The sequence below is a fragment of the Nothobranchius furzeri genome, chromosome 9 (genome assembly GCF_043380555.1).
Source record: "Nothobranchius furzeri strain GRZ-AD chromosome 9, NfurGRZ-RIMD1, whole genome shotgun sequence".
NCBI classification, from domain to species: Eukaryota; Metazoa; Chordata; class Actinopteri; order Cyprinodontiformes; family Nothobranchiidae; genus Nothobranchius; species Nothobranchius furzeri.
Genome location: NC_091749.1, coordinates 3265228 through 3285500, shown reverse-complemented (window position 1 = coordinate 3285500; position 20273 = coordinate 3265228). Strand labels below are relative to the sequence as shown.

Sequence of the window (20273 nt, the reverse complement as noted above, 5' to 3'; positions counted from 1 at the left end):
GATAATTAACAGGAAGATAAACAAAACATAAATTTGGATATTGCATTTATTTGGACTACCACTCAAATATGCGTGAACCACGTTATTTTAATTAAATGATAAATCTACGTGACATGCTGCTTCCCAGTTAATTATTCAGTGCTGTACAATAAAAAAGAAAACCCATTAAATATGCCACGCACTCTATTTCTCTATTAACAGTAAAAAGCATTCATCCTGGGGGCAACATTTCAAATTCAACTGCTGCTTTGGCTTTTCCTCCTGATTTTGTGTTTTTGTTGCAGATAAATTTTCATTTCCATGTTGCATTTAGAATTTTGTGCAAATCTTAAAAGAGATAAACATTGAATGAACATGTATTCAATTTAAGATTTCCAATTTTATATATATATATGTGTGTGTGTGTGTGTGTGTGTGTGTGTGTGTGTGTGTGTGTGTGTGTAGTGGGTAGGGACACTAGTCAGACCCCTGTCAATTTTTCACTCATGCATCGCAGCCATTTCCTAAAATTAATTAAATTAGTTTTTTCCTCATTAATGTTCATACAGCACCCCATGTTGACAGAAAAATACAGCATTTTAGAGATTTCTGCAGAGTTATTTTAAAAAAAAGAAAACCTGACATATCATATGGTTCTAAGTATTCAGACCCTTTGCTGTGACACATATATTAAAGTCAGGTGCTTTCCATTTCAGGCAATCCTTGAGATGGTCCTACATCTTCATTGGAGTCCAGCTGTGTTTGACTATACTGATTGGACTTGATTAGAAAATCCACACACCTGCCTATATAAGACCTTACAGCTCACAATGCATGTCAGAGCAAATGAGAATCATGAGGTCAAGGAACTGCCTGAAGAGCTCTGAGACAGAATTGTGGCACAGATCTGGCCAAGGATACAAAAAGATCTTTGCTGCACTTAAGGTCCCTAAGAGCACAGTGGCCAATATAGAACTTGTTGGCCTTAATTCTAAGCGGGGTGTGTGGTGAAAACCAGGCACTGCTAATCACTTGTCCAATACAGTCCCCACAGTGAAGCATGACAGTGGCAGCATCATGCTGAGGGGGTGTTTTTCAGCTGCAGGGACAGGATGACTAGTTGCAATCGAGGGAATGATAAATGCAGCCACTGGGGTGAAGCTGAACTTGAATGCAGGATTCGGAAAGGCACAAATATCGTGCTTTCTAACAGATACCTATTTCGAACAAAAAATCTTTGTATTCAGGAACAAGAAAAAACTGAATGAGAGAGTGAATGAAGAACACGGAGTTGCGGAGTGTGTGTGTGTGTGTGTGTGAAGGGAGTTGAAGGACACAGCAACAAAGATGCAGGTACTGAAAAAAAAATCTGTTGGATTTACATAATTGAATCAAGTACATCGGTTGCATGAAATCAGATTATGTTTTGATTTTGTAACTTCTTTATGTAATGCCAACATGTTAAATACATGTTAATAACACAAAAACGTTTCATGTTATTACAACATGCATTTAACATGTTGCCACTACATAAAAAAATTATAAAACCATAACATAATCCAATCTCACGCAACCAAATGTACATGATTCAATTTTGTAAATCCAACATGTATTTAACATATTGCCACTACATAAAAAATTATAAAACCAAAACATAATTTAATCTCATGCAACCGAATGTACATGATGTAATTATATATATATATATATATATATATATATATATATATATATATATATATATATATATATATATCCCGGATACTTATACATCGATCTAAGTTCATACATCAACCTGGTTGATCTAATTTTAATCCAAAGATTAATGTTTAATTTAGATAATTAAATTTAATAGCAAAAGTTATTTTAAATCATTAGGATCTTTGCTTTCAAATAACCAGAAATATTATACATTTTCTGTGTTTCGTTTCAATAATGAGGCAAGTTTAAAAATGAAGAAATTTTATTACTAACAATTTTAAACTGGAAGCTTTGAAACGACAGTTATAAAATGACAATTCATGGATGGTAATTTTAATGACAATTCTCAACAGCTTTGATATTAAACTTGTTTAAAAGCAAACCCGTGACTGAATGGAGCTAAACTGAGAATGGTGAGTTTTGGATGCATGAATGAAGTTCTCAGAATGAAAAGCGTTCTGGATGGAATTGATGTTTTGCGGAAAACTGAGTTATTTTGAGAGAAACAGCATCAAACGCATTCTCGTGTGCTACCTCACCCAAACAGGACCCTCTTGTGGATCCGGAGATCAGGAGGATGTGGTTCATCCAAGATGACACTCCGGCTGGTAGAGGAGACGCAAGTGTCCGATCGTCTGGTCCAGAGTTGTCCTGGGTACACAGGTATGAGGCGTTTGGCAGATGAACGTTCTCGTTTTAACTTAACTTCAGAAATTAATGACTCTGGTAGAGTCTTCGTTAGCTGGTTTACAGTTACGTTTATTCTTTAGCTATTCTGGTCGGCGTGACTAGAACAGCAGGTGGAGGTCTAGGGACGGCAGTTCCATTTTCCTCAATGGCGTTGGTTCAAGAACTGAACTTGAATCTGTGATGGTTAGTTTTTACCAAAAGCTCTCAGACCACTCCCACTCTCTCCGGAAGAAAGCTTGATCATGCGTTAAAACTTGTGATGCAGTTATTGTTTATCTGAACTCTGTGTTAGCTAGATAAGGTGAACTTGACCTTGTTGCTAAACACATCTTTATAATCATTATAATAATTTTTATTATACCCAAAGCATAATAATCCATTTCATGTAATTAAAATACCAAGTGATCATTTTATGATGATTCTATTAAACAGTAATAAAATCAATGAGTTTACTAATTATTATCTAATTATTATCATTGTGACTTGCAGTGTCCTTCTGGGATGGAACAGCAGATATGGTGTTATGATCTTGAGCAGACATCGTGGCTCCTTGGGTAATCTGTGGATTCAAAAGTACTGTTTGACCCAGCTTGACCCAACTGGGCAAATGTGACCTTTGCCACACATCAGAGAACCTTCATCACGTTACAATGTTATGTTCATCAAGAGCAGTTGTGAGTTGTTTAGCCACAACCTTTTCCGAGAACTTGGAGATGAATGGAAGTTTAGAGATGGGTCTGAAGCTGCTATGGAGAGTCGCATCAAGACTCGGTTTTTTAAGAAGCGGGTGAATTACAGCATTCTTAAAGTGAGCAGGGACATGAAGAGAATGACAATAAACAGACCTTAAAAAACTTGAATGGAGAAACTGAGCCACAACACGGCCTGGCGGGAATGCGGAAGTGGCGCTCAGGTCGCCAAACAAAGGACAAGAAGCTAGAAAATCATGCCGATGTTTACTAGATAAACCACACTGTAAGAGAAGTCTTATTCTCACCTGGATTCCTGCTCGTTTACCTCATTTTCTCCAACATTGTCCCGGGACCGGATGAACATTGCTGGAGGCGTCCTGGTAGGAATCATCGTTTGGCTCCGGGCCAGCGCGCCGCTCAGGTAAACAACCAGGGAGGTAAATCCTCGGTGCATCTTGGGCGATCGTGAACGAACGGAAGGACAAAAGAGTCTGGCTATGGTGTCAGAATCCCGCCAAAACCCGTGCACGCGTATTGTCCACATCGCGCGTGCGAACGGGACTCACGCGTGGAAGTTAGAACCTCTCGAGTGAAAATATACATGACAGAGGAGGTCATTTGTACACTGAGAGGGTGCAAACTGTGTCTGTGAGCACACAAGGATGTGCACAAGTGACAAACCTGCGTGAGCGCGTTGGCCACCGAGCACACGGCAGAGGAAAACATGCGCGCGGCAGCCTCACTGCGTGTGTGGCAGCCTTTCTGCACGCTCGGTGCAGCAGCCTCTGTGGCAGCCTTTCTGCACGCTCGGTGCGGCAGCCTCTGCGCGTGTGGCAGCCTTTCTGCGCGCTCGGTTTCTGATTCTGCTCGCTCGGCTGTTGGGAGTTTTGGCACACTGGAGGCGTGGAAGAATTAAAGTGCCAGAAATTGAGCACTTGAACTTTCAATTTGAGAGCGGAATTTCATATCAAGAGACCAACTTTTTAATTTCAGAATACGATTTTATATTATTGCTCTCAAAACTTGTAATGCTTGCACTCAAAATGCCTGCTCTCTTTCAAATTCACTCTGTTCTCCTTCAAATCTTTGTTTCTGCGCTCAGATTTAACCTTCTTACACTGGTATTATCTTCTCACGTGACAACTCTGCACGGATCAAAACTCCTCCCACAAGTCTGTCCCCTGCTCTCACGGATTTTGTCTGCTGTTGCTCAAAACTTGGAAGTACAATCTCCTAGCAACCGCTCAGCCAATAGAAATACTTGTTGGACTGGGCGGGAACAAACCTATTTGGGGTGCGCTCGATTTGACGCTCTGTGGATTTTCCTGTGTGGCTGCCGCATCTGTGCACTAACAGCCTGGCTATTAATACCCGCCGGCTCTGATCTGGAGTTGGAGTTTCACCTGCACCAGCAAAATGGACCAGAACCAACAAGACGCTCAAGTAAGTTATTTTTCAAGGCTACTAGCTGCAGTTTATTCCATAAAATTGTTTTGTTATGCTACTTTTTACGACTCCTCGCATTTAATATTACAACAGGGGCACAGCTAGGTGGGTTAGGTTATTCAAAATAGCTACAACTTTTATAAAATGGCCTCACCAGACTTGAGTTTTACCCTAACATATCTCTCGTCCCCAATGCTAGCTCTGGACCTAGTGTAGATGTTTTTTGTTTAGTATTCCCACCTTTGTTTTTAATGGTTAGCTCTTTGGACATTACAGTTATTCATTTCTGTTTACTCCATGAACATTGTTTCCACGTCTAACTGCTAACTATCAAAATGTGTTTGATCACAATGCTTTTCTCGCGCTGTAATGAACAAAATGGTTCATCAAAGTAAGAATCAGAATAGGTTTATTGCCATTGTCAGTGAACAAATAATTCACAAACTAGGAACTTGCTTCGGTACTAATGTGCTACATATAACATGAATAATAAGATTAAAAATAGAATGAGTAGAATAAAATATAATTAAAAAAAACTAGAATAAAACTTTCAGCTATAGAAAAAGGCAGGTAATGGTAACATGGCCGATAACGTGATGTTGTGTCGAGTACAGAAGACGAGCATGGTTGTGTGTTTATAATCTGTTCACAAGTCTAACGGCAGATGGAAAGAAGCTGTTCTTATGGCGGGAGGTTCTGGTCCGGATGGACCGTAACCTCCTGCCTGAGGGAAGCGGCTCAAAAAGTCTGTGACCCGGGTGAGAAGGGTCAGCTGCTATCCGACCTGCACGCCCCCGAGTTCTGGAGACGTACAGGTCCTGGAGAGATGGAAGGCTGAAGCCAATCACCTTCTCAGCAGAGCGCACAATGTGCTGCAGTCTATGTTTGTCCCTCACCGTGGCTCCAGCGTACCACACAGCGATGGAGGAGGTGAGGATGGACTCAATGATGGCCGTGTAAAACTGCACCATCATCTGGGCCGGCAGCTTGGCCTTTTTCAACTGCAGCAGAAAGTACATCCTCTGCTGGGCCTTTTTGATCAGGGAGCTGATGGATGGCTCCCACCTAAGGTCATGTGTGATGGTGGTTCCGAGGAAGCGAAAGGAGTCCACAGTGGTGACGGGGGTGTCCGTCAGGACGAGGGGGAGAGATGGGGCTGTGACTTTCCTGAAGTCTACAATCATCTCCACTGTCTTCTGAGCATTGAGCTCCAGGTTGTTGCTGCTGCACCAGTACACCAGCCGTTCCACCTCCCTCCTGTAGGCGGACTCATCACCGTCAGAGATGAGCCCGATGAGGGTGGTGTCGTCCGCAAACTTGATCAGTTAAACGGAGTCATGGCTCGGGGTGCAGCAGTTTGTTTACAGGGAGAAGAGCAGAGGAGAAAGTACACAGCCCTGTGGAGATCCTGTGCTAATTATCTGAATGGTGGAACCATTCTTCCCCAGCCGCACGCACTGCCTTCGGTCCGTCAGGAAGTCAGTGATCCACCTGCAGGTGGAGTTGAGTACGTTGAGCGCAGAGAGCTTGTCCTGGAGCAGAGCAGGGAGGATGGTGTTGAACGCAGAGCTGAAGTCCACAAACAGGATCCTGGCGTAGGTTCCGGGGGAGTCCAGGTACTGCAGGATGAAGTGGAGGGCCAGGTTGATGGCGTCGTCTACAGACCTATTAGCTCTGTATGCGAACTGCAGAGGGTCCAGGAGGGGGGGTGAAGGACTTGAGATGAGGGAGGACCAGGCACTCAAAAGACTTCATGACTACAGACGTCAGCGCCACAGGCCTGTAATCATTCAGTCCAGTGATACAGGGTTTCTTAGGGACAGGGACAGTGGTGGACAGCTTAAAGCAGGCTGGAACATGGCAGGTCTCCAAGGAGATGTTAAAGATGTCCGTGTAGATTGGACACAATACCTCTGCGCAGTGTCTCAGGGTAGCAGGGGAGACACTGTCCGGGCCCGGGGATTTCCGTGGGTTTTGCTTACGGAAATCCCTGAGCACGTCCTCTTCTGTCACTGAGAAGGCAGTGGAGGGGGAGGGGTGGTCAGCGGGGACTGTACTATTCACAGTGGTGAAGGTGGTGGGGGAGGCATGTGACACCAGAGTGGCTGAAGAAACCTGTGCAGTAGGGGGTGTGGGGGATGGGTGTTGCATTTCAAACCTTGCATAAAAGGAGTTAAGTTGTTCAGCCAGTTGTAGGTCGTCAGCAGCATGTTGGGCTCTAGGCTTGTAGTTAGTGATTTGCCTGAGCCCTCTCCAGACAGAGGCAGTGTCATTGTCAGAGAACAGCTCCTTTAGACGCATATTGTACCGGGATCTCGCCTTTTTCAACTCTTTTGAGAACTGGTACTTAGCGCCCTTGTAGCTTTCTCTGTCCTTGGCTCTGTGGGCTGCTTCTTTCTCCCTCCTCAGCTGTCTCAGTCTGGGTGTGAACCAGGGCTTATCGTTGTTAAAAGTGACTCTGGCTTTTGTTGGAATAATGCTGTCCTCACAGAATTTTATGTATGATGTCACAGTGTCTGTATATTCATCCAAGTTGTCTGTGGCAGAGCCAAACGCGTTCCAGTCTGTTGTGTCCAGACACATGCAAAGCTCCTCCACAGCCTTGCAGGTCCACTTCTTAGAAGTTCTCACTGCAGGTTTGGAGAGCTTCAGCATCAGCCTATATGAGGGGATGAGGTGAATCATGGCGTGGTCTGAGAAGCCGAGAGCAGCTCGCTGCACGGCTCAATAAGCTCCACTGACTGGTGTAGCAGTGGTCCAACGTGTTCTGCTCTCTTGTCGGGCATTTAACAAATTGTTTGTACTTAGGCAATTCCTGGCTCAGATTTCCGTTGTTAAAGTCACAGAGGATAATAACTAGAGAGTCCGGAAAGGTCTGTTCCACACTTAGGATCTGCTCCGTAAGCGCACGTTGAGCCTCGTGCACGTCCGCGCCAGGCGGGATGTAAACAGCGGCCAGAATGAATGAAGCGAACTCACGTGGGGAGTAGAATGGCTTACAGTTTATGACGAGGAATTCCAGAGCAGGAGAGCAGTATTGGGAGATCACAGTCACATCCAAACACCAGGCATTGTTGATGTAGAAGCAGACACCTCCACCTTTTGTCTTTCCTCCGGATAAGACCCGCTGTCTGTCTGCGCGGAGGAGCTGGAATCCCTCCAAATGGAGCGCGCAATCCGGGGTCTGCTCGTTGAGCCACGTCTCCGTGAAGCATAAGACAGAAGAGGAAGAAAAGTCTCTGTTTCGTCTCATCAGCAACGCCAGTTCATCCGTCTTGTTGCTAAGTGAGCGGACATTGGAGAGGAAGATCCCAGGTAAGGGCGTACGTGAGCCGCGTCTTCATAGACGCACGAGCACTCCCGCACGTTTCCCTCTCCTACGGCGTCTCACTTTCTTAATTAAAAAGTGGACCAAATCCGCCACACCCACTAAAAAAACTGGAAGTAGGTCCGTCAGCGTTGATTTTCTGATGTTTAGAAGCTCTTCACAGGTGTAAGAGGACGCTGACACACAATTTACAGACAAAAACAAACAAAACACGACGCACGTTAGCACCAGGGTGTCCTTCCTCGGCGCCATCTTGGTTAACCTCCTTTGGATGAACAAAATGGTTCATCAAAGTGAGAGAAGAATGTTATTAAAAAGTAAAACTCGTTATAATTGAATGATGGAAAAATTTGACCAAAGCCGTAGGAGGAAACCGTTTTTGATAGGGAAACACATTTTTACAAAACACCTGCCTTGACTGGCGCGTCAGCTAGCTTTCAATCTGTTGGTAGGTTTCTGAAAATAATAATTCTATGTTAAGTGAGTGTAATCCAGTAGTCATTTCCCCAACAAAATAACAATTTCTATTTTTGCTCTATTCTTGCCTCCTGCCATTTCATTTTGCACTCGCATTATTTCTTTTTGTAATCCTGTCGAAGCTAGCCGCTGGTCGATATACATAATGTTTCCAACTTGCTAATACCGAGTCTGGGGTTACATAAGCAGTAACAAAACAAAAACAGTTTCTGTTTTTAAATGTCAGCAATGAGTAAGGTTGTATTTCTGGTGTAAGCAAACTAACATTTGTTTTCTGTGAAATGCGCAAAATTTTGTATTACAGTCTGTGGTACCATGATGTAGCACAATTCACTGTTGCATGTTAAACCACAGAAGATGTAGAGGAAGATGAATGTAATGGCTGAGGTGGAGGACCTGTAATGACACCAGAAAATAAGAAAATGTGTACAAGCTTTATTAAAAGTTTAGTCCTGAAATTATCATGGTAATCCAGGGAAGCAGGATGGTGCATGGTCAGGGAACAGGCGTGGGTCAGGGCCAGATAAACAGCAGGTTGCATCCCGGCTCCAACCAGAGAGTGCTGCTGTTGTGTCCTTGGGCAAGACACTTAACCAACTTTGCCTGCTGTTGGTGGTTGGATGGGCCGGTGGTGCCAGTGTTCAGCAGGCCCGCCTCTGTCAGTGTGCCCCAGGGCAGCTGTAGCTACTATCTGGCTTATCACCACCATAAGCATGTGAAAAGGGTGTGGATGTTGTGTAAAGTGCTTTGTAGGCCTTGGACTTGATACATTTAAATAAATGTGCAAGCCAATTACACATTTTTTCAATTTGTAGGTGTTTCTCATTTGCTGTATAACCAAATACAACTTTTTCAGTTTTTTCTTTTATTTCTTTAGACTGGTTCCATCCAAGAAGCTACGAGAAACCTTATGGATTTACTGACTGCTCATCTACAAGCAGAGGGCCCGCAACAAACACCAACTGTGCCACAGCGCACAACACCAGCGACAACACCTCAACAGACTATCCCTCGGTCTACAGTTCATCAAGAAATGTCAAGATTAGTGTAGAAATGTAAATATTTGACATCTGTATTGGTCTATTCAGTGGTTAGAAATTAAATTATTCCAATGATGCTTTATTATTCATCTTAGAAAGAGGCTTTCTACAGCTGACTGTATTTATTTTTTTACATAGTGAAATTAAATTCTGAATTCTGAAATAATGTAAGCAGTGTAGTATAGGCTACAACTAGGGCTGGGAAATATATAGTTATTTTAAAATTATCAATATAATTTAAAACAAGAAGACTTTGTATAGAAATAACTAGTCAAGCCACATAAGCTAGCAACTAGCTAGCTTGCTCCGTCTCTAAGCGGTCATTTCATGTATTCTCACAAATCTGCTCAATCAGAAAACCTCTGGGTCAATGTTCTGCCCTAAACTTTGCATTTGGCTTCATGGTTTTTAATTATTTGGGGATATTCGTTCATGTTTCATAGAGCCTATTCACCGTGGTTACCAACGCAGTTCTGTTTACCCCTCCCTCCCTCGTGTAATTGGGAAACCACTACAGAGAGCCGGAGTGGCCAAATGACCTGAAACATGTTGTAATGGTCTCATCAGGAAACGTTAGGGCTAACATTTAATTTTGATGGTGAGTTCAGCGCTAAAAGTTTTCTGGTTGTAGTTTTTGATGTTTTGCTATGGTCAGGGCTCAGCCGCGTGAGTTCGGAATAGAACGGGTGGTTTCTTGTTCACATGTGATTCCCAGGGCTTCTCAGGAATGTGGAAGTCCCCGAGCATATGGGCGGCGGTAAAGACGCGCGGAAGAAGTCTGCGGTGTCCGCCTATGCTAAACAATAATTCCTCATCAAACCGCTGCACCAGCACACACTGCGCTTCTCTAATAATCTGCTCTCCGCTAATCCTTCCTGCTTCAGCGCTGTAGTGTCCTCCGCTGCAGACGTGTCCTTATAACCGCTGCTACACACACACACTGCTGTCCTCTGCTGCTGCGGAGCGGGAGACAGCAGCTCAGTGCTTCATGTGGGCTAAACAGAAACAGGATGAAAAGTAATCGCACATGCGGAAACCCCCCGGTGTTTGATCCAACTCTCCAATCGGAGGCGGTAGGTGTGAGTTTCAGCTGCCAATCAGTCCATAGTGTGTGCTCGGCACCAGCCGGACCTCCGAGGGAAGTATTCTGAAAAAAGAAGTCTCCTCAGAACGAAATACACACATGTGAGCCATATGTGAACAAAACATTTGGTTCCGAACGCGTCCATGCCGACCCAGATGTGAAAGCGGCTTAAGTGAGGGAAAATACTAATATGGGACGACTGTGGGAAGAAGGAGTAAAATAGTTTAGTTTTGAAAATAGTTTCCAGCTCAAAACAGGAGACTTGACAGGTGTGATCCTGGAATTGTGGATGAAGTCTGTCAGTGAAGCTCTTGGGATCACAGCTCCACCTCTCAGTTCAGACTCCACAGAGCTCCTAGTGTGTGAGTTATTGTTCTCTTCTGTTCGTGCGGATCACTTTTAACGTTAACGCAGGAGAGTGTTTGCTGTTGTATTTCAGTTATAATGTGAACAACCACACAAAAAATTAAATTTACTCAAAAAATCTGAATGGATTTTAAAGACCTGCAGTGTGAACGTAGCCTTAGACAGCATGTTTCTTTCTACATAAGCCGTACCATAGACATCATTGGCTGCTGGAGAGTAACTGCTTCACCGCCATATTGAGTAGGTTTCTAACTCCAAAACCCAATTTGAGGCCAGTCATTGGAGCAACTATGCCTGTTTTTGTGCAGCGCACAGTTCCAACAACCAGCAGTTACATCTGCCTGTAAGCTTTGTTTGTTAATAAAGTTATATAAAATAAAAAAACGTTATGTCAGGATCTCCTTGCTTTCTACAGGAAGTTTAAAAAATTTGTTCAATAAAGATTGAAACACAAACATGAAGTTAAATGAGCTCTATGAACATACTGAACGCCACTTTAAAAAATACTGAATGTGAAATATGGCATTTCTCTACTGCTGACTGATGAAAGGGAGTCCGATGTGCTTGTAGGTTGAACGATCTGACATGGTTAAAGCCCGTTAAAAAATTGCGCTACAACACTCCCAGGGCTTTTTTTTTTTTTTGTGGACTTTACGGCTATTCATTGGTAGGCTCCTCACAGAACACAAAAATGTAGCTGTTTGTTATGATTTAGGTACGTACTGCCCCCTAGTGGCAGAAAACTACAGACTGTCGCTTAAAGAAATAGCATAAAATGGCCAGGGATGCACTTCAATATATATTCTCTTCTACGGTTTAAAAATTTTGAAATAATTATCTATCGATCGATAAGATTTTTTAAAATTAATATGCTTTTATTCATCAACCAGCCCTAAAACCTACTAAAGGTTAAAAAATTTAAATTGCTAAGTGTACTTAATTACGGCGATGTAAGTAAATCACAATTACACCCCTGCAAAATAGTAAAAGCTCTAAATCAAAACCATTTTGAATTTTTGTTATTCTTGTCCCTGCTATTTGTAAGTTTTTTTAATCTAATTCTGGCATATAGTAATCCTGCACAACCCAGTATACACAAAATAAATGTGATACTTTTTTTTCTATTAAAATTTTGGAAATTTTGCTTATTTGTTGACAAATTGCAGCTCAATATAGAAACATTATCATTGTTCTCTTGTTGTAATGTCAGGATTTCCAAGAGCCAGACATCGACTGGGATGTTGCAGCAGAGTACAGCCCAGATGTGGACGGTGCTGCTGTGGTCCCGGAGTTCGACAGTCCCCTCACTGAAGAGCAGCATGCTGAACTGCAGTTGCTACTGGCACAAAATTGGGAGCGTTCAAACACCAAGGAACTTTATCTATTGTGCAGAGAATATGTTAATGCTGCTTTGTCAGATTAATGTGTACTTGAAATAAAAAAATCAAGAGATCAGTTCCAGTGCTTTTTTTAATGTTACAAAAGAAATACATCACATTTGAAATGGCAATAGGCCTAACTTTATGGATTCATGTAACAATGTCGCTTTCTAGCCCCAAAACATTACATTATTTAACAAAACAATTGGTCTTTTTGGATTCAAAGTTAAATTTGAACCATTAAACAGTAACCTGAACCCAGAGCAGTGGCCATCTTGTTTTCACTTAATGTCTGCTAAAATCAAATCCATCACAGACTGCCTGAGTAAGCTGACTTTCAAAGTCAGTGTATGTAGTAACGTGTCGTGTAGGTACGGTAACAGCACATGCATTAACAGTAGGAAAGCACAAAGTGTGTGGTCCATACCGGGTGGTACCGTCGATATCAAAATTTACAGTTATCTTGTAAAGGAAGGATCCTCCAGAGAGTCAAGAACATGATGGACAACCCTGAGCATTCTCTTCACAAGACTGTCCGACAACGGAAGAGTGTCTTCAGTCAGAGGCTTCTTCAGTTTCGCTGCAACACTGACCGCTACTGGAGATCCTTCCTGCCAACAGCCATTGTAATATACAACAACTCTTTGATGACTTGATTATTATTATTATTCTGAGCTACTACATCAATCAATTTCCCTCTGGGATTAATAAAGTATTTTTGAATTGAATTTGAATTGAATAAAAGTCTCTTTCTGTGTCTGTTAGTGGCACATGTGCCTGGCCTGAAACCCACTGAAACAATCCTTGCACTGACAACTGCTTTGCTCCACAGCCATCTGATGGCCTCCCATCTTGGTCATCTGTTTCTGAAGGGTGAAAAAAAAATATCAGTGTGCCACTGACATGATTGAGGTACTGATTACCTCTCTGTAATTAGCCAGTTACTTTATTGTCTAATTAAGGTGTAATGGCTAAATCAGTTTCAAAACAGAAATATATCATTTATTTTTTTTAATTGTTTTTTTTTTCTTTGATGGGGGATTGGGTGAAACACAATGGTCTCTCTGACACTTCAAAATGTTCTCAATCAATCAATTTTTATTTATGTAACACCTTCCACTGCCTTTACAGGAGCCCAAGGCGCTGAACATAAATTTTAAAAAGAGCTCAGCATTATGAGCAGTAAAAGTGGAATAATCCTGCACGGTTCTGTGGCTACCTCCTTCTTCCAGGTTTTGCAAGAGGTCCTGCAAAAAGTTGATCATGTCCACTTCCTTTGTGTCACTGATCCATTGTCACTGTACTGAGGAGCCAGTGCCTCCACAACGAAGTCTGCATCCACCTACAAAAGATGTTTTTAAAAATACTGTGAATTAAAAAGATAAAAACTGTTAGGGCTGCAGCTATCAAGTAGGTAATGGACTATTCTTATGATTACTTAAGAACTCAAATAAATACAGGACATTTTTTCAGTTATACAAATTTTACTTTGGTTTATCCTGCAGAGCTACATTAATATAAGAAAATGAAGATGTATACCACAAAAAAATATGTAAAACTTCATTGCCATGATATTAGAATAAAAATACATCTGATAGCTTCCTTAAAGAAAACTTAAAATTGCTGTCTGTAAAAAAAAGCTGTAAAAAATTGCGGCAAACAATGTTAAACAAACAGATTCTTGTACTTGTGAATCGATTTGATTCTTAGTATTTTTATAAGAATCGATTAGAACTGTTGATGGAACAAAAACAGCTTCAGCTTCTCTGCATTTCCTATACGTTTTTGTAATGGACATATTTTTTTGCAGAGGCCTAAAGAATTTGTACTTACCTGTTTAAGGTTCCCAGGAAGAAAGAGGGGCTGAAGTGCCTGGTGGTGTTGTGGCAACAGCTCATCCAAACCCTAAATGGCCGGTCCTTCTCTAAGCTGACTTAGCGTCGGTATGAGCCTCATCGCTGAATGCAAACTGATGGCCCTAGTAAAAAGAATAATGAACTTGTAATAACTCTTTTTTTAAATTGCATGACTTGTTTAATGCTACATTAACATAGCCTACTCATTGATGGCCTTTTTGCAATCGCTGTGAATTGGACCGGTGTAGCCACATGCTAAAATGGCATCAGAAAGGTCCGTCAGTGCATCTTCTTCGGCACGTTCCACCTTCAGTCAGAAACACTTGTTAGTACAATTTACAGAAAATAAATTATTCTGTTTAATTTACCTCCTGAATCAGGTTCTGGATTGCCGTATCAGTCACCTCTGGCACATCTTCATTTGTTATTTGTCCAGGACGCAAGAAATGGTAGGACCAAGTAGAAAAGAAATTCGGTGCTGGTCCTCCTTGAACCAAGCTGGTGGCAATGATCTCTCCACAGATCCTGAACACAAAACAAGCCAAGTTACACTGTATTGCTCTTAAACTGCAGAGCAGCATCATACGGTACATACCTGTAGCTGTTTTCCTGGTAGTTGTCATGGTTTTTGCTGAATCTAACTGTGTTGTGCTGAGTCTTCTGTGTGCAGGTGGGTGTGTCTGGAGAGCAGCTGGAGAGCGGCTGCTACCTATCTGTTCATCAGTGGTCAGGGGATTTAAGGAGCGTTGGGACAACTCATCAGTACCGGATGATACTCAGCATTGGGTAGAACTTTGCCAGCACCTAGCTCATGTCTGAAAACTTATTTTTTGTATCTCGCCTTCCTGAGATTATCTGTCCTGTTCTCCTCCGACCTCCTCAGGAAACTTCTCCTCCACCAACCAAGCCTCCATCAGCTGCAAGAAAACTCACCGGATTCCAACCCTGTCTGCCAGTCCCGTCGCTCACCCCTGACCGCCTGCTCTCCAATCCCCACCTGCCAACTCGGACACCTCCAACTCTGGTACTCAGCTCCCAGCCTCACCTGACTCTCGCTCTACCAGCTCAGCCAGCCGTGACTTGCCCACCCCTCTCAGCCTTACCAACAACCAGGAAACTGTAAGCTACAAACTCATTTCTTTCACGGTCAAACCTGCATATACTCACTCCAGTCTCTGTTCTAGAACCCCACCGGAACCATCGGATCTCAGACCATCATCTCCTTCATACATTATAATAAACCTTTTTTACTTACCTTTGTCTCCGTGCATGATTCTGCATGTCGTGGGTCAAAAAGCTGCAGCCCAGCATGACAGAATCATCCGGTCAAAATTCCGACCCACTCGCAGAATCTCTCCCGCCGGCTCTCGCCTCGACTTTATCCAAACACGAAAATTCCATCCAGTCCCTTCTCGAGCACCAGTCCAAAACAAACCAACACCTGTTTCAATTAGAATCCGTAATCCGGCAGTTCAATGACAAACTAACAGCGTCTATTCCTTCTGCTCCTCCGTCAGCTGCTCAAGCGCTTCCGGTTCAAACCGTCCAAGCACCCCGTTTGCATTTCCGGATCCCGGAGTCTTCTCCATCAGACACTTAACGGGGTGAATTCGGTCAAGTTCGAGGTTTCCTCCTGCAATGTGATCTAACTTTCGGAACATACCCTGAAACATACAACAATGACCAAATAAAGATTTCCTACATCGTAGGTCTGCTCCGCGGTCGCGCCCTACAATGGGCAGAGGCACGTAGTCGTGATCCTGATTTTCTTAAAGGCACATTGCACGATTTTCTCACTGAATTTAGGAACACTTTTGACAATACTGAAACACCCGCCGAGATATCAAAGACATTATGGAATATGAAACAAGGTAAACAAACGGTACTAGATTTTGCCATAGACTTTAGAACCCTCGCTACCACCTCCAAAATGGATCCAGACTCCCTTAAAGGAGCCTTCTCCCAAGCCCTCAATACTAGTTTGCAAGACCAATTAGCTTTTTGTCCAGAACCAGAAACATTGGAGGACCTGATCAGTTTGGCTGCCCGCAGAGAAGAGGCAACGAAGCCGCCCAAGACCTGTCCAGCCGTGTTATCAGCCAGTGTTGCAAAACCAATTTGTCCAATCCGCTTCACCACCAAGACCCATCAATGTTTCGGTCCCTCAGGACGAGCCCATGCAGGTTGGCCGGGCCAGCCTAACTCCAGAGGAAAGATTACACAGACTCTCCTCCCGACTTTGCTTGTATTGTGGAAAGCCTGGCCATTTCCTGTCTAGTTGCCCTGTTCGCCCAAAAGGGAGAGCCCGCCAATAATTCCGGGAGTATTGGTGGGTGGTAATATGGATAACAAGTCTTCCCGTTGTGAACTAAACTGCTCTGTCTCATTTAATCAGGACTGCTTTCCTGCTAAGGCCTTGGTGTATTCAGGTTGTGAGAGAAACCTTCTGGACCAAACAATCGTGGACCGACTCAACATTCCTACGACACCACTTACCACCCCCATCAGGGCATCATCAGTGGACGGTAATTCGCTGACCACCATCACCCACCAGACAGCGCCAGTAAGTTGTTAATCTCCGGTAACCATCATGAAACCATAACCTTTTTCGTGTTCCCTTCGCCCCAGACTCCGGTTGTTTTGGGTCATGACTGGTTAGTCACTCACAATCCTCACATTGACTGGAAAACCAATCAGATTTCATCCTGGAGCCCATATTGCTTATCTCACTGCCTCCTATCTGCTAACCTCTCTATCTCAGCTCCAGTTTCCAGTACACCTACTCCCCCCGATCTGTCTCTGGTTCCATCTGAATATCATGATTTACAAGCTGTGTTCTGTAAAGACCGGGCCTCCTCTCTGCCACCTCATCGCCCGTACGACTGCTGTATTGATCTCCTGCAGGGCGCTTCATTACCCTCCAGTAGATTATACAGTTTGTCCAAGCCCGAACGGGAATGCATGGCCACTTACATTTCAGAATCTCTAGCTGACGGTATTATTCGCCCATCTACATCTCCTCTTGGAGCAGGCTTTTTCTTTGTTGCAAAAGAAGACGGCTCTCTACGCCCCTGTATCGATTATAGAGGGCTTAACCAAATTACAATAAAAAACAAGTATCCTCTGCCTCTGTTATCCTCCACTTTTGATCCTGTCCAGAAAGCCACCATTTTCACAAAACTAGATCTCCGTAATGCTTACCACCTTGTCCGTATCCGAGAGGGTGACGAGTGGAAGACGGCATTCAAGACACCCTTGGGCCACTATGAATATCTGGTAATGCCCTTTGGCCTCACCAACGCCCCTGCTGTTTTCCAGTCACTAGTCAACTCGGTTCTCCACGATTTCATTGATAAGTTCGTTACAGTTTACCTCGACGATATCCTGATATTCTCCAGCAACCTCTCAGAACACCACCATTACGTCCGAGCTGTACTGCAACGTCTTTTGGAAAACCGCCTCTTTGTTAAAGCCGAGAAATGCGAATTCCACGCCTCATCCGTGAAGTTTCTTGGATTCGTCTTGGAGAGCGGGCGGTTGAAGACAGATCCCGAGAAGATCCAAGCAGTTCGTGATTGGCCCACTCCCACCACCCGTAAACAGTTACAACGGTCCCTAGGGTTCGCTAATTTTTACAGAAGGTTCATCCGCAACTACAGCAAAATAGCATCACCTCTCACCAAATTAACATCCACTAAGAGAAGTTTGGATGGACCCCTGAGGCAGACACCGCTTTTCTGGAGTTAAAGACTCGTTTTTCACAAGCTCCTATCCTGTCTCGTCCCGATCCCACTCTTCAATTCACAGTTGAAGTGGACGCTTCAGACTCCGGGGTGGGGGCTGTTCTCTCCCAGAGGTCTCCTTCCGATAACTTGCTTCACCCCTGTGCTTTTTTTTCCAAGAAACTCTCGCCTGCAGAACAGAATTATGATGTGGGTGACCGGGAGTTGCTGGCAGTGAAACTCGCACTGGAGGAATGGCGCCATTGGCTGGAGGGAGCTGAGTACCCCATCATAATCTGGACAGATCACAAGAACCTCGCTTATCTGAAGGAAGCCAAAAGACTTAACCCCAGACAGTCCCGTTGGTCTCTGTTTTTCACTCGGTTCAACTCCACTATCTCTTTCAGACCCGGAACCAAAAATGTGAAACCAGATGCCCTGTCCCATCAGTACTCCACAGACAAAGACCAGGAACCCGCTACCATACTTCCTCCATCCTGTGTTCTGGCATCAATCACCTGGGATATCTCACAAAAGGTAATAGAGGCGCAACGAACTGACCCGGACCCAGGTAACGGTCCTCCCCGAAAGCTCTATGTTCCACAACAGGTCCGAGGGTCAGTCATCCACTGGGCACATACAGCCAGATTCTCAATACATCCCGGAGTTGGCCGTACCCTTGCTCTGGTTCGTCGGTCCTTCTGGTGGTCCTCCATGTACAGAGACATAAAGGAATACATCAGCGCCTGTCAGGTATGTGCCCGCAATAAAGGTACTAACCAACCTCCCTCTGGATTACTTAAACCTCTGCCAATTCCTTCTCGCCCTTGGTCCCACATAGCCCTGGATTTTGTCACCGGTCTACCTCCCTCTAAGGGTTTTTCAGTTATTCTATCCATCATCGATAGGTTTTCTAAGGCCTGTCATTTCGTCCCCTTAAAGTCTCTTCCTTCCTCCGCCGTCACCGCCGAACTTCTCATAAAACACGTTTTCCGCCTACATGGCATCCCAACAGAAATCCTTTCAGATCGTGGTCCCCAATTCCTCTCCAGGGTCTGGAAGGAATTTGCTACCTCTCTAGGAGCCAGCGTCTCCCTGAGTTCCGGATATCACCCCCAAACCAACGGCCAATGTGAGCGACTCAACCAGGAGTTGGAGGCCATGCTTCGTTGTGTGTGCTCCTCAAATCCAACTAGCTGGAGCACCCATCTTCCCTGGATTGAGTACGCTCACAACACCCATGTTTCCTCTGCTACTGGTCAATCCCCATTCGAATCTTCTTTAGGCTATCAACCTCCACTCTTCCCGTCTGATCTCCCTACAACAACCACCGTGCCACAGTTCATTCGACGAGCAAGAAGAACCTGGACCCAGACTCGTGCCGCTTTGCACCGCACAGCCGAACGGAATCGGCGACTGGCGGACCGCCATCGTCGTCCGGCTCCTCCTTATGCTTGTGGACAACAAGTGTGGCTTTCGACCAAGGACATCAAGCTCAAAGACACCAGCAAGAAACTCTCCCCCCGGTTCATAGGTCCTTATACCATATGTGAGGTCATCAGTCCCTGGTCTGTTCGTCTCTCTTTGCCTCCCTTGCTCAAGATCCATCCAGTCTTCCATGTCTCTCTCATCAAGCCTGTGTCATCCAGTTCCCTGTGTCCCGCTTCTGCCTCTGATCCTCCGCCGCCTGTCCGTCTTGCTGATGGTAGTATGGGTTACCGGGTTCGTCGCCTGCTGGATGCCAGACCCCGTGGCCGAGGTCGCCAGTTCTTGGTTGATTGGGTGGGTTATGGCCCGGAGCACCGTCAATGGATCCCCGGTTCTTGGATTGACGACCCATCCCTTATCCGGAAGTTTGACGCTTCTCGTGCCTCCTCCGCCTCCGCCTCCTCCTCCTCTTCGCCGCCGGGTGGCGGCCCTTGATGGAGGGGGGTACTGTCATGGTTTTTGCTGAATCTAACTGTGTTGTGCTGAGTCTTCTGTGTGCAGGTGGGTGTGTCTGGAGAGCAGCTGGAGAGCAGCTGCTACCTATCTGTTCATCAGTGGTCAGGGGATTTAAGGAGCGTTGGGACAACTCATCAGTACCGGATGATACTCAGCATTGGGTAGAACTTTGCCAGCACCTAGCTCATGTCTGAAAACTTATTTTTTGTATCTCGCCTTCCTGAGATTATCTGTCCTGTTCTCCTCCGACCTCCTCAGGAAACTTCTCCTCCACCAACCAAGCCTCCATCAGCTGCAAGAAAACTCACCGGATTCCAACCCTGTCTGCCAGTCCCGTCGCTCACCCCTGACCGCCTGCTCTCCAATCCCCACCTGCCAACTCGGACACCTCCAACTCTGGTACTCAGCTCCCAGCCTCACCTGACTCTCGCTCTACCAGCTCAGCCAGCCGTGACTTGCCCACCCCTCTCAGCCTTACCAACAACCAGGAAACTGTAAGCTACAAACTCATTTCTTTCACGGTCAAACCTGCATATACTCACTCCAGTCTCTGTTCTAGAACCCCACCG

At 44.5% G+C, this 20273-nt stretch overlaps 1 protein-coding gene and 1 long non-coding RNA gene across 2 annotated transcripts; one reads left to right on the top strand and one right to left on the bottom strand.

The window, feature by feature from the left end:
* The first annotated feature begins 1922 nt into the window (after positions 1-1922).
* LOC139071653 (uncharacterized) lies at positions 1923-6464 on the top strand. Its single transcript, XM_070554455.1, has 2 exons — positions 1923-2343; positions 2860-6464. The coding sequence occupies exon 2, from the start codon at positions 5390-5392 to the stop codon at positions 6218-6220; it is 831 nt and encodes a 276-aa protein (XP_070410556.1). The 5' UTR covers positions 1923-2343; positions 2860-5389; the 3' UTR covers positions 6221-6464.
* Positions 6465-13437: 6973 nt separating this feature from the next.
* On the bottom strand, positions 13438-14318 carry LOC139071715 (uncharacterized). The gene is made up of 3 exons (XR_011521540.1): positions 14242-14318; positions 14016-14160; positions 13438-13524 (listed from the first exon to the last, which is right to left on the bottom strand). It is a non-coding gene; the product is annotated as an uncharacterized lncRNA (long non-coding RNA).
* Between the last annotated feature and the right edge of the window lie 5955 nt (positions 14319-20273).